Source organism: Aythya marila (assembly GCF_965140915.1).
Source record: "Aythya marila genome assembly, chromosome: 1".
Classification (NCBI taxonomy): Eukaryota; Metazoa; Chordata; class Aves; order Anseriformes; family Anatidae; genus Aythya; species Aythya marila.
The window spans coordinates 178,068,829-178,084,375 of record NC_139042.1 but is presented as its reverse complement, the minus strand read 5'-3'; the positions used below and the strand labels follow the sequence as shown (position 1 = coordinate 178,084,375).

Sequence of the window (15,547 nt, the reverse complement as noted above, 5' to 3'; positions counted from 1 at the left end):
TTATTTTCTTATCTGGATAGTTGCTATAGTAGCATATACAGTATATATTCTACTGATTTTATATTTGTTTCATCTCCTTTTTGAGGAGTTCTCCTTAGAAACTCATATTCTTTGAGATTCAAAAGATGACCATAACAATTTGCTTTCATTGCAATCAGACAGCTGAGATGGCTTTTTGTGAATCTAGAAACTCTGCAGAGTTGTAGCTAGATTTAACACATAGGAAAGCATCAGGATCCTGTCCAGATATGATCAGTGCTTCCCTGCACAAACATGTACTAGAGAGCCATGCAGTGGTTCTAAATTATTTTCTGCAGAGATCTGGAAGAGAGTATGAAGAAAGGTGATGTAAAAGTATTCTGAGATTGCAGAAAGAGCTGCTTTGCTGTAGAACATAGAAGATGCTGTGTGAGACTGCCATTACAATGGAGGTTAAAGATTTTTCTTGCAGAGTTCGAAGCTCTCAACCTCTTACTTAATGCAGTAGTACTAAATGGAAATGTCTTCCAGTTTTAGGTAATGTTCACTGAGTTTGTGTTGTTACTGAGGCCTGGAAAGGAAATCTAATTTGAGGGCATGAGTTGTTCAAACAACTCTTAACACCTATCCAAAGTTGTTTTTCTACCTACAACATCCTTTTTATTTTTTTTCTGAAATTTCTTGAGATTCTGGCCCTGCATTTGCTTGCTTTTCACAAGAACCTATCATTATCCCTATATCACTATTCCCTATCATTAGATACTAACTTCCATCTTCTTACTTTATGTGTTTAGAGTATCATGATATGTATATTATATTATATTATATACAAATACATATATATATAATATGTATTTGACTCATGGTTAAAATCCCATCCTCATGGCCACAAACATACGGTGTGGCAGCTTCCAGTTTGAGATTGATTCACTCTTCAGATGGGTTAATGGTGCATACCACCAGATGGACAAGGCAGCTTCGGATTCTCCTCTGTCTGTGTATGACTCCAGACAGCATGGGGACTTGGATTACTGCAGGAAATTTACAATATAGCATGGAAGCATGTCTCTGCATGTTTTGGTGTGAGTTCTTTTTGTTTTGTTTTCTGTTCAATTAAAATAAGCATTGGACTCATTGAACAAGGAAATACACAAAATATTGTTTGGGAAACAAGAATGCATAGTCATCAAGTTCAGATTGGGTTGCTTAAGTTGTTCAGTAGTAAGGGAACAAAGACTCTTCAGACGGGTTGCCAGATCTCCCTTGCAAAGCAATGGCAACTGCCATCATTCCATAGCATTTACCTGTAGCTGACAGTAATTCAGTACTGTAAAGCAAGCTAGAAGATGAACTATGCATAATGGCCTCAGAATCATATTTATTTTAAAATATGGATCACTTTTTTTTTTTTTTTTATTTAATTTACTTTGCATGTTAAGATCCTGAAGCAGAAAAAAACAACTCAGTAAACATACAGACTATATTTTTCCAGAGTAGACTGATGAAAATGTGTCAGATTGTGCTGTCTGCATGTCACTACTGCTGTCTCCTCAGCTAATGTCAGAGACAGTATTTGGATCTCCAGGCATTATAGCAATGGTGATGGATATGTGGTCTGCTGCTGACCTAAAATGTGATTTCTGTCCTCTAAAACATAGAGGTACAAAACAAATGTTGGATTTGCAGTATATCTTGAGTAAGATTGTGTAACAAAGGTAAGCACTTAAAAGGAATTTTAATTTGGTTGATTTTTATTCTGGAAGTGGAAGAGCTCCATATAATGAATTATTTTTAATGGTGTTGTTTTAACATTTAGATCTTTCAGCTCCTAACTGTGTTAATCCTTTTCATTTACTGATGACCTGGCAGTCCTGTATGGTTATATTTTGTTAAAGTAGCCTAATAGCTGCATATAGTCTGAAAAATGGAGTAATTTAAAGAGTTAATAAATCTGGATCATCAGCTCTCTGGAAATTATATTCATTTTATTTTATTTTACTTAATTTTAATAATGTGCTCAAGTGTTTTACTTGAATATTTAAAGTTCAGCACATGCTTTTCTGAACTATGGCTTGATTACGACTATGAGAGAATATTTTATTAAATATGCAGGAAACTGAATTCATTAGTCTTCCATTACTTTCTTGCTCATGCTGTATAGCTTAAGAACAAGTCTTAATGTCTTCTTGAGGTAAATATAGCTCTTGATGGCGAAGTAGTGGATTAAATCTGGTTACTGTGTTTGGCTAAAGAGGAAGGTAACTTTTCATTTTGAATGAACGCAGTCTGTGCCTCGGTTATTTGGTTTATGGTATTCTGTCTTGTTACTTAATGATGTGTTAAAGAAAACTAGAAAGCAAGGGGAAAATAGAAGGGGAAAAAAATACATTCCATAGAAAAGTATTTTTCCTATGCCCTAGTGAATCTGAGACATTCATGTGCAGTAAGAAGCAGCAGCACGGGACTTGCAGGAATCCTGTATCCTCCTCAATGTGGAGACACCGTGGCCATTAGAAGTTTCCTGGGACATCTCAAATGGCAGAACGGACCTCATTGTTTAGGCCAGTGAACTGGACCTCTAATGTAATGGTCAGGAAGCCCAAACATGGTCTTCTTTGTTCTTCTGACATCTGCATAATGATAGGGAGCTGCATCACCCCAGCTGCTGGTCTCCTGCGTCTCCTTAGGATCAGTCAGCTCTACCTGCGTGCCCCAGTACATGGGCCAGGCCTGGTGGTTTGATCCAATACAGTCACTTCTCTATAAAATTTCCTTCTCCATAACCACACATGAAACCTGTTTCCTCACTGAGGGAATTTTCTGTGGAGAATTAAACAATCATCTGATGTGAAATCTAGCTTTGTAGACTCAAGCTTGCACAGAACTGCGACAGCATCTGAATAAGGATATGAATGTTAATATACTTCTGATTACTTTTTTAGTGTGAAGCTTTTTTCCTCAGCAGAACCTGTTATGCCATTATCTTAAGCTGATCAGGAATGAACTAAATAAAAAAAAAAAAAAAAAGTGAATATGAAAAGGATTAGTTATGTAGGATGAGGAAATTATATTCGTAATTAATAGGGTTGATTATTTAATCACTTCTGTTACAAAGTGAAAGGATAGATATATGATCTGAATTATACCAAGAATTTGACAGATGTCACAGTATCATAAAAACATGGAATTCTAAGTAATATGAAGATTGATTAAGGGAAAAATTAATGTTTTGGGGACAGCTTTTTCCAAGTAAAGTAAAAGTTGGTTTTAGTACATGTAATCTCTTCTATGTAGGTTCAAGGAAAATACAGAATAAATCAGATAAAGACAAGAGAGGAAGTATTTAAACATTCTTAAATTCATAGCTTTTATTATAGCTATAAGGGGGAGAAAAATCTTTGTGTATATATAAAGTATTTCTGTGTTATTTTTTTCTTCTAAATCAGCCCAGGGAGATTACGTATGCACAATTATCTTGATGAAATTTACCATTTTAGATGAGCTCTAGCCATCCTCACACAAAGACCTCTATTAAAAAGTATTTTATAATTTTAATAACATATCATGAAGCTATTTAATGACATTTTGATATCCTAGCTGCTCACTGAATATTTACTCCCCATTGCTTTTCATAGCTTATATTGCCAACAGCATGTTTTGTGTAAGTCAAACTGCTTCTCCATGCCATTTTAGAGGAAAATATAAGCAAGCCTCACAGTAGGATCTTTCTTGAAATATTTAATTAAGTGAAATACTCTATTGAACATTGGTCTTTTAAGGTAAGAGAAAGTCAAAATGATTTTATTAACAGTATTGCAACAACTTACTTGAGGATCTTGAGGTCTCTTCCAACCTAGAAATTCTGTGATTCTGTGATTCTGTAACTTCATTTGTATCAGATTAAAACTGTGGAAATGTGTGATAAAAATGGAGAAGCTTTGAGTATGTTGGCAGATCTATTTGCTGATCATACAAGCTATTACTGAAAACTTCTGAACATTTCTCCAATAACAGTTGTAATGTTGTAACATGCTGCACCATTATTTATTTATTTTTTAATTCATAGATATTTTCTCACCTACTTCCCTGAACTAGCTTTTCTTGCTACTGCTGACCTTCTTTACTTTTTTTTTTTTTTTTTTTCCTTACCTCAGCATTTGATAATTATAGTAGCATGATCTTCCCTGTTTGCCAGGTATCTGCCAAGTAAAATTTAAGGTAATGACCATTTCCCAGACACCTGGGGTCTGGTGCTGCCAATGCCACCCTGTCTGGGTGCCAGGCTGGCACTACCCCTTACAGAGCTGGGGCAGCAGTGGGATGGGATGTTTTCCATAGCATCCCTTGGTGTTGACACTTCTCTGGGTTTATAAATAGCCCTGATTTCTGACCAGTGAGACAGGGTGCTTTCCTGAGCTTCTGAGAAGAGTATGTAGAATACAAATTAGTTAGCAAGAGCTAACTAATGTGCAGGATTTTTTTCTTCCATTCTTGAAGAAGAATGTCTTCCATGTCTTGAAGAAGAATTTGAGTGCATCTAGAAACTGAAGCCTATTATTGTGTTCTGACAGGAAAAAAAGAAAAAGAAAAAAGATTAATTTTGTGTGGGCCACACTTTCAGAACTTTGGTGGAATTTGATCTTTCATCTTAGCTTGTTTGCTCAGCTTTGCAATGCTAGTCACTCATTACAAGGTCCTGCTTTCTAAGAGGCAGGTGTTGCGGGACACCTCCATGAGTGTGTGCTGAAAGCAGAGCATGAGTGAAATAATCTTGTAGCAGGACTTAAGAGCATCACAGTCCATCTTGTGGCCAGAGTGGTGACATGGAGAGCGCACACCACAGACAATGGAAGTGGAGAGCATGGTTTCACCTGCTCAAGAGCCAACCCATAGAGACGAATCGGGTCTGCAGTGAAGTGGCATAGTGAGATGCGAATGCAATCTCTGGGTAGTTTGTGAGCTCTGAGAGCTGATCTGTGACACCTGCCATTGTAATCCCAGAGTTGTGTTTGCCAAAGCTTTAGAATGAAACTCTGAATTAATAACACACAACAGAACAAAAACGGAAATCAACTTAATTTGTAACATACAGCATTTCTGCATAGTGTCCTAAGTATTCAGTCAAGAAAGACAGTACACATAATCAATATCAGTGTACTAAGCTGAATAATGTCACTAAGCCTGACATTCTTCTAACTCTGCTGGCACTGACACAATGCCTTGCTGAATAGGAATTTACATTGAAGACTTTTATATATTCCTGAATAATTAATACAAACAGATTTGGGAAATAGCTAATGTTTTCTATGTGAAGATGATAAATGTGTTGTGAAAATTGTTTCCTGCCACTTAATTTATCAATTCTTTAAAATATTGAATTGCAAATATATTACTACTTTTCAATGTGGGGCTCTTTTATGAATGCTATTAGTACATGTTATTCTTCTGTTGAGTTACATGACTTAGTGGCAATCCTATTTAGTCTCTGAATTTTGTGCTTCACCCAGTGAAATGTTAAAAAGCTTTTAACTATTAAATTATATTTATGTATAAGCAGCATGCAAAGCACATCATAATGTGCGCTAAGCAAATTCTTTCACCACTTTCGTAACTAGAAATCTAAAATAAATAATAGATTGGTTTGTAAATCTTTTTGTGGACCTATTTAGCATAATGGTTCTGTTAATCATAAGCAAGAAAGAATAATTTCTAAGAATGCCTTATTTACTGAAGATAAAAGACTAGTAGCACTCATATGTTAACCTCTTTTTAAAATACTTTAGAAAACACTGAAGAAAAAAATAGGAAAGAACAAAGAAATTAATTAGCTCTGGTGCCCTTTCAATCATATATCCTTGACTATTCCAAGATAATGCACTGAGATAGAACTTAGCTCACACAATATTTGTACCCAGCCCACTACTATATTTAATTTAGTAGTATTAGGTATTGACAGCTGATTCCTATACAAATTGATTAAAAATACACTACTTGATAATGAATTCCTTTAAACCTCCACTACTTTTATAAATGTTAATCCAAGTTCAAGGTAAACCAGTCTCTATCTGCATGAATAACTGCAGAAAGATCTAATATGTGAAAAATATTGTATTTTCAGTGATCATTTCCTTCCTTGATCTCTTTTGCAACTTAAGGCTTAAAGTAGATGTGCAGACATGATTGAACAAAAGAGAATATAACCCAGTTATTTTGATATTTAGTAATTTTTTTTTTCAATTCCATCAATAAGATGAGTTTTTATTACAATGCACTTACTTATGATATGAACAGCTTAAATTGCAAAATCATGTTGGATCAGAGCAGTCACAATTGGTAGATGAATTTCAGACAAATACTTTGTGCTAACAAGCAAATTTTATTAATTCTGGGAATCATCCATTGCATTTGAAACATATTACTCTCTTTCATATCTTATTTTGCAATTATGTCTGTGCTTGTATGCACATGTAGTGCATGTGCATTACTTCTGAGTGTTATATTTGTGTCACAATTTTCACTATTTAAAACTTTCTCAAAATGAAATTGTTGTCACAATGTGATTTACATATTTTCACATACTTTTATAATATATTTGCTATCAGTATAAATACTTCTGAATTTGGTAACTTTGATAACGACCTTTACTGATTATACAGTAGCTCTGTGAAAAAAAAATGCATATGGAATGTTTTATCTATAGCTGGAGCTGCTGCTTCAGCTATCAAACTAATGGAACCGTAATGGAACACTTACTAGCAAAATTAATGGGCTGCATTCTTTTCTTTGTCACTAGATCTGTATGGCTCCATTAGGTCTGATTTGTTCAGGGACAAGAGGAAAGAATGATGAAGATGCTAGTATTTTGCTGAACGGAATCGATTACTGTATTTTTTTTTAATATTCATGAGCTAGTTAGCATCTTGTTTTGCTAACCTTCAGGAAGCTGATGTAAATTAAAGAAAATCTGTTTTGGTATGGTTTTATTTACACATTAATTTATTGATTTTCATCTGTCTGTGATTCTTACATACATAAAAAGAAGGAGGTCAAGGATATTTGTTTCTTCTGCCATTGTTCATTATCCCAAGTACTTCTACTAGAGGAAGTGGTTTCTCTGGGATTTTACTGTAATCCACAAGATTTTATTTTTATTGAGCCTTTTTTTCCTGCTTCTGCACTTGATAGTAGCTGTTTCAAAGTTCAGCCATGTACAGAAAATGAAGTGTAATAGCAATCATGTTTACTTTCTATTAAAGTATGGATTTTCTGAAGAGCCTAATTTACTGGGAGAATTCTCTGTGAGACCATTTTACACCTACAATCTAATATCAAAGCCCAGTGTAACAACCTTTCTTAAAGACAAGCAATCTAATTTGACACAGATACCTATCCCATACTATATATTTTTGTTAGTATTTTAGCTGAAACACGGCATAGTTGCCTAGGTATTTCTATCCTGAGGTTTTCTTTGAGATTTGGGGGCTGAAGTAGTCCAGAACTTTTTTTTCTCTCCTTTCTCGTTAACCTCGTCCTTTTGGAGATGGTTTTCAACCTCCTTAAAAATTTGACATTTCCAGTCTCCCAGAATCCGTATGTTTGCTGGTCATCTCTAAATCTCCCTGGCTATCTCCACATTAGGGGATTTTTCACCTACTGTGCATGGGCACCTTTCAGAACCAGTATGGGGAGAAGCAAGTATCCAGTCATCAAAATGCAGTCTGCATAGAACAATACTGCTAAAGAATTTTCCCCATCCTAAATGATGTTGTGTTATGCAACAGAAAATCTGAGGAAATTGTTTTAAGTAAGCTGATGTTCCATAATGCTGAGCATGTGAAAGGCTGTATATAAAGATTCTTTATTAATGTACATATGAAGAACAATAACAACAACAACAACAACACAGTGAGAATATAGTACTTCAGGAAATAGAAAGCATAATTCGAAACACTAATTGTGATTGGTACTGTTTTCTCTTTTGGGCTTGAGAGAACTTTAATTTTTGTGTTTGCATGTTTGTCATTGTCCTTGGGTTTTGGAAGGCCTGTGCAATACTGCTATACAACGTCTGAGACTAAAGCAAATGTGACTCCTCAAAACCAAAGGCTAATAACGTATGTGTTAAAAATTGTGATTTTCCAGTAGTTAAAGAAATTTCTCAAGTAGACAGGTTATAATATGTGGCACTTTTAATTAAGTTCTGTTTCTAGATAGGTAGTTATTATTGTTCTCTTCCAGTGAGATTTAAAGGATTTGCACCATTTAAACGTTTATTAATGGGACCAGGAGACAAAACACAAATTATTTTTTTTTTCTAGGCTTAAACATGATAAAACAAGATCATTTTAAGATAGTATTTTTAAGTAGTATTTCTTTCTTAAGAGGAATTATATTCATATTTAAGTACTTATTCAAGTGGACGTTAAGAAAAGATTTCTTAATGTTTTCTTAATGTTAATTTCTTAATGTAAGATTTCTTCTGTTGATCCAACGTTAAGGATTTCTACTGTGTTTTTTTTTTTATTATCTTCCCATTCTCTTTGCTTATCTTCCTGTGTCACATCTAGATACTCCAAGATCTCTTCTGTTATTTTATATTTTTTGAAGCACTTGTCCTCCTCAAAAAGAGGGAAAAATTCTGGATATGTGGGCATCCTGAATTCTTCATCAGGAGGAATGTGATGTTGATGGTTGCTTCTTCCTCACTTTCTTGGTGCAAATTTAATACATTTCCTGACATGTATTTTGCCTTGTTTCTTCACTTCTTGGCAAATAATTTTTATCTGTATTTATTAGACGTTGTATGTTTATTACACTCCTTGTTCTTCTGAACTCTTTGACAGCCTTAAAACCTTTTTGTCCACCTCCTCAGGTGCTTTTCAAGTGATCATTACTGAGTTGTATTTAAGCTTGCAGTCTTCAGTGTCATCCTGTGCCCATTTCTTATTATCCTATGCCTACAGTCATGTAATCCACATTATTGCATGAAGATAATAAATATTTCTTTCTACATAGAAATATATTTCTTTCTACTTTTTGCTATATACAAACAAACAAGCAAAAAACTATTATACTGAAAGATCATGCAAATATAAGGAAATACAAGCAAATATAAGCAATATAAGCAAATATAAGCAAAACTATAACAAAATATAACAGCAGATCATTGGAAAAAATGTTGCAGATAAGCAAACTAAATAAAACTCTAAGCAGGCAAGGATAGTTCTAACAAAGCCTGAGCAAGAAGTTCTTGCAGAGCTAGTACAAGATCTGCAGCTTGTTACTAGCAATGGCAATACCGGCTTACAGGGTTACAATAACAGCAGAACAAAATGTTCTTGTACTGCTTTTTGTCTTTTTGTCTTATTATTACTTCTAATTAGCAAAATGACTACTTAGGAGCCTAGATTTAGAAGAGGTTGTAGATACCTATTCTTTTGGTTCTGTATTTCTTTCTCAGGTTATATTCAGTACTACTGTACTTTCCTGGTTTAGTGTTGTTAAAATCCTGCCTGTTTAATTGAGATCCAAGTCACCAAAGGTTCAAGGGGAAAAGAAGCAAACAGATAACAGTGCGGAATGCTCCTAACCTAAAGTGATTATCACAGCCTGAGTAGACTTTACATATCCTGAGAAAGCTGAAAATACCATTGTTAAGGTCACATTCTTATCCAGACTTTTCCCTTTCTTGAAATCTGGACTGAGGACCTGGATTTCACAGAAGGTTTGGTGAGCACCACTGTATGCTACTTCTCCACAGGATTCTCAGTCTCAGTGCTGCTTGTCCCATTGTGATTGGAGATTAGAAAAGGCATCATGCTAAGGGACAGTGAAGATTTCAAATAGCAAACAGATGAGAAAAGGTGGAGAGTACAGTCTGTAAATCATTGAGAATTTTAAAATGATGTATTTTGGAATCAAGGCAAGTAATATATACTTGCCTGTATACCAACTACATACTGTATACCAACAGAGGTGCTCTTATCCTAACCTGTTATGACAGAATGAGAAAGAAAGATGTAAATATCACTGCTGGTAACACAACCAAGCTTAGGCTTATCTTCTCTAATGCAGTGCCAAAACTAATCAGTCTCCATGCAACTAACATAGTAACAACAAGCAGGCTTTGAGGAAATATGCTTTTGTCACAGTAACAGTGTCAAAACAGTATTATTCATTCAAAACTTGTTTTGTGATAAAATTTCTATCTTAATTTCTATCAAAAAAAAAAAAAAAGACTTCTCAGTCAATTATATATTCAAATATTAAATATATAAATATATATAAGTTAATGCCTTAACAGCTCAGGTTGGGAAGAATAATATTGATTAAGTTCAACATAACATCTGTTGTTGCTACAGCAAGAATAATTAATAGCTCATAATGTACAAATAAGGATCAACTATTTAGATTGAGGAATGTATTTCATTTACAAACATGACCAAGAGATATTAGCAAAGAGTTTTCATGTGGAAAGGGGGTAAACTTATTTTCTTAAGTAAAAAGAATAAGTAATGTCTGTAAGAGAACTGATCAATCTTTATTTTAATAGATTATTTCAGTATTTCACTGTTTCAACAGAAAGTGTGTCCTTTCTGTTCACCCTTTATCCACATCTAACCTTGATGAGGGTAAACCCATTAACAAGGACAGGTTATTCACTGCAAACAATTCTGTCCTTCCTCTGTGAAATTCATGGCTGCTGTGGTTACTACAGAATAATAATAGGCAATGGCAAAAGTTATTAAGGTTCTTTGCAGAAGTCAGACAGCAAGGTGCTTTTAAAGTGAGCCTTTAAGTTATTATAAAATAAGCCCTATAGCATCTGTGTCATTTGTTATTTAGTAAAGACTTCTATAACCCTACAATACCCATTTTTTACTTTTTAACACTTGTCATGTTGTCCTGTAAATCAGGTTTATGAGAAGGATATTTCTTTATTAGTTTCGAGTCAGATGATGGTCAGTAGAAGTAATCCTCTGGGCAAAATTATTCCCAGTCTGAGCTTCAAACAAGTTTTGATTCATTTATTATATTCTCAGTCTGTGTACAGACCTCCTACTGATATCAGTAACAAGCAATGCTCTGAGAAAAACACAGAGCTTTGAAAATTAGAGGGTATTTGTGTTTGAGAAGAGTATTTTAATATTTCTCTCAGTACAAATGCTGTCATATTTTATATGCAGTAGTGGGGTTTGCTGTAGTTTTTTATTTTGACACCAACCTGTAATGTGTGCCATCACGCTGTATACAGAGAACAAATCCACTAGGTGATACATTTGCAGAACACTTTATGGAATAATTAAGATAAAGGATATTGTGAATTCTATAAACATAAAAAATATAATATATATATTATATATTATATATAATATATAATATAATATAATATAATATAATATAATATAATATAATATAATATGATATGATATGATATAATATAATATAATATAAATATGATAAAAACATAATAATAAATAAATAAAATATATAAATAAAATAAATTATATAAATAAGTGTAGCTAAATCCTATCAAAAAGGAGTTGTCACTTTGCAGTCTGGATATATATTGTCCTTTGCTTAAGTGTAGGATAAAGAAGCAATGGATCAGGGAAATAAGTGATCCTTGCAAGAGATCAAGCAAGTAAAATACGATGCTGGACTGTGATTTCAGTTTCTTCAGATTCTTTTAGATATTGTGGGTTATTAACTAACCAAATTATATTCAAGTAATTCAGCACCTGCTTCATCAAGCTACAGAATATGGAATTAGATATAGACCACTTCAGCTTCACTGATTTGATTATGTAGTAGAGAGAGACCGGTGAATATACATGTACATTAATCCTATGAAATTAAATCAAGAAAATTAGTTGAAGATATTCCTAGGGGCCTATTTGGTGTCCATTTGCATAAAATGCTGAATTACCTGCTTACTGATTTTTTTTTTTTTTTTTGGTGTGGTGAGTTTTAGCAAGATTGTACAGGTTCAAACCAGAAGTATTTTTAACTTCTGGCTCCTATAACAGCTAATATCAGATCATTAGTATATAAGGACAAAGGAAGTACATATTTTTTCTCTCAGTGTTTCCTATTCTGGATCATAGAGACCACACTGTTCAGTTATCTGTGATGGAATCTGCCTCTACTATTATTTTCTGAACCAGTTTGTTATTCTGGTATGTTCTCTTCAGTATCCCGTATAATATAGTCAAACATGATGTAATTGTGCACACTGAAGAAGCATTTCCTCTTTCTTGGCTTTAAAATTTGTTTAAGAAACTGTTATCCAATGTTTCCTTATTCTTATGAGAAATGATAACAAAACAGGCAAATAGGCCTATACATTATTTCCAGATGCCACTTATAAAATTGTTGTTGTCTACTTTACAGTGGGAAGCTTATTACTCATTGTGGTTTTCAGAAGGAGTCTAAAGTTTAAGATGTTGAAATCTATCCTTCAGGTATTTCAAATTGAGTGAGATTAACTCCATAGTAGTATGGACCAGCAAAGCCTGTAAAATCCCAATCTGAAAATGTGATGCTTCTATTCTCAAAATTTCTTAATCTAAGCATTTCTTCAAGAATCTTCAAAATGTTTTAGTCTAAGCATTTCATACTGTAATTGAAAAGAGCCGTGTTTATATTTTTCTTAAGGTCTTCTAAGCCATTCAGTTTTCTGAACCATGTCACTTATAAAGGATTTATTTGTAAGCATCTCCAATATAGACTTTTATTTCAGTTTACTGAATTAAAACTGAAGTAAAGGAAAATTATTGAAGTAACACGTTAATAAATAATACGATGTAAAACATTTGCAAAATATGTGAGTAAAGTGTAAGTAGCCCTAGAACTTCAAAAATCTTTGATTTATAAATATATTTCAAATAATTCTGCCAGAAATACATTTTCATCCTAGGGAAATATTTACAATTCACAGTGATTTCTATTTTTGGTTGTAGACAAAACTGAATCTTGGAAGACAGAGACATGTGGAACGTACGACATGCTTGAGAAAAGCTAACATCCTGTTATGGTTAATGTATGTAGCTCAAAGCTGAAACACAGGTTTTGTTGAACTTATCCAGAATTGATAGTTGAACCTTTATCTGCCATACCCAAAATAATTAATCACCACAAGCTTTTGGTGGATTATAAAATACCTTAACTGTTTTGACTGGCTGCTGCTTCTTGAACCTGAAGAAACATTCCTAGTTCATTCTTGTTATAAACAATAAATTTCAGCAAGTTGTATTGGGTTCCACAAAATGTTTTATCAATAAAATAATAAATTGTCACTGAAGCAGTTTTTCTGTCCTTACGTGCATGGGACATTCTTTATGCATACAAAGTACTCTGCTTTGTATTCTCTCATTACTGTAACAAATCATCATATGCTTTATATCTCCCAGATTTCACTTAATTTGCAATAGTTAATATTCTCTCTGGTTTATATTTTGGGTACAGGTTTCTCTTGGACTTCTACATGCCCGTGCTACTCATATTCTCTGGCCTCCAAAGCGCTGGCAGAAGCTACAGCCAATGCTACCTCCAGAGCGCAAACCACTCCAGAAAGAGCAAGAGTGACCTAAATGTTCCGATGGAAGAACACTGAAGTCAAGTTCAGCCAGCGAGAGCTGCAGTTGTTATACGTTCACTTGTAAAAGCTTAGCCAAGGGTGCTTTAACATCAGTCACCATATCAGCAAATACATGCAATATTTTCATGTTAAAATGTCATCTTAAGAGTAAATTGGTTTTTTGGTTCTTTGTTATAATCTCAAACAGCAGTACATTGTGCAGTATTTAGTTTGGAAATAATTACACATTGGTTGTAGGTTTCAACGATCTGTTTTTCTGGGAGCAGTAAAATGACTGAGTTGTTATGTTTCTACCTGTGTTTCTCTGGATAAGAAATTGTTAAAAACTTCAATAAAATATTTTAATCTTTTATATTCAGCTTGTTTCATCAGTAACCAAAGAGATCCTTCATTATTATTGTTGATTGTGTATGGAAAAAAAACCATACGTTTACACATAATATTTTGTATTGTCTTATTATTTTTAATACTGAAGAATCAGTACTTCTGTAGCTGAAAAGTTAATCGTATATGATATATATTTTTTTTTCTTTTTTTTTTTTTCTTTTAATGTGCTTGTGTTTATTATTAAACCAAGTACATTTTACATATTTTTAATATCTCTTTTGGGACTGCTATATAAACATTCCTTGTATATCTTGCTGAAGTAAATATTCAATGAAAATGTGTATCAATTACATTGCAGTATCTGAATATAATGCTTCATTCATTTCTCAAGTATAGTAAAATGTTACTATTGATTGCCATATTTATTTGAAATTACGTAATTAATATATAAATACTATACAATTAATACTATAAATATATGGTGTAAGTATACTCTGAATGTCTAGTAAAGCTTTTACATGTTAGAAATTAGGAGAACTAGAAAAATGACACCTTTTCAGTTGCAGATTAATGAGCCAGCTTGTTTTCATATTTATTGAATTTTACTTCAGATAGGATAGTACTTAAAAAATTTAACAGATTACACAAAAGGTCTTTAAACATTTCAGCTACAATCATGCAATTATCAGAACTTCAGACAAGATGAAAATAACCTATAGCTCTTTGAAGACACATCTGTGTATCAGTGAGATGATAGGTTCAATGACTGAAAATTCTCTATTCTCTAGGCAGTAGTCTAACCTTCTTAAATGCTCCAGCCCTGTAGACTCTCTGAACTCTTCACTGTCTGTGTCTTGTCATCTTTGTTTCATAAAGCTGTTTCATTAGTCTTTGAACCCATCTTAGTTAAAACTAGTGCAGTTTGTTTGGACCTTAATTGCAGTAAATTCACAATTACTTTGATTGGCTTTTTTTTTTTTTTTTTTTTTTTCCCCAAACTAATTAAGAAAACTGAAAAAAGGTACAAGAAATTTCCAAGAAATAACTGTCATAATTAATTTTGGTGACAAACATACTAACATGTATCTATAAAAGCAGAAAGAAGCAGAACAAGAGCAGATTAGATGAGCTTTATTTTTCTCGGTTGTTAGGGTTTATTTCCTTCCTTTCCATTAGCTCAGCCCCTCCATCCTCCTCTTCTTGAGCTGGGGTGATATTCTTGCATATATTGACTGGAAAATTTAAGCTGGAAAATTCTGCTGGCTCTTCTTATTTATGGGTGTATATTCTGCAAAACCAGTGTCAGAGAGATGTTAATAATAAGGGCTTTTGTTCCTCTGGCTTTTCTTGATTTTCTTTTTCTGTTCATGTTGTGTAAAGAAACAGCCAAATCTGTCTACATCTGCTACATTTACAAACAAATTCAGTGAAGTTCTTTAGGTTTGTAGACATATTCCTACACACATGAGGCAACTGGGGAAAGTGAGGATCCAGGCTCAGCTGCTGGATGGATGGGGTGTCTGAGCCTAGTTACTGAAGGGATCCATGATTGGAGGTTGGGTTGTATCAGCAACTGATATGGACTGCAGCGTTGGGGGGCTTATACATCCACGTGCCAACAAAGCCATCTGTAGTCACACA

The 15,547-nt window shown here is 33.7% G+C and overlaps 1 protein-coding gene across 2 annotated transcripts in view; it reads left to right on the top strand.

Annotated features, from left to right (window-relative positions):
* IMMP2L (inner mitochondrial membrane peptidase subunit 2) overlaps positions 1-13,886 on the top strand; it is a 462,507-nt gene extending 448,621 nt beyond the window's left edge. The window contains exons 6-7 of one of the 2 annotated variants that reach the window (XM_082784541.1): positions 12,942-13,021; positions 13,447-13,886. In XM_082784541.1, the coding sequence (XP_082640667.1) occupies positions 12,942-13,021; positions 13,447-13,594 (228 nt within the window). In that variant the 3' untranslated portion in view covers positions 13,595-13,886. The remainder of the gene's footprint in view (positions 1-12,941; positions 13,022-13,446) is intronic. The other variant, XM_082784542.1, reaches the window with a different exon arrangement.
* The last annotated feature ends 1,661 nt before the right edge of the window (positions 13,887-15,547 follow it).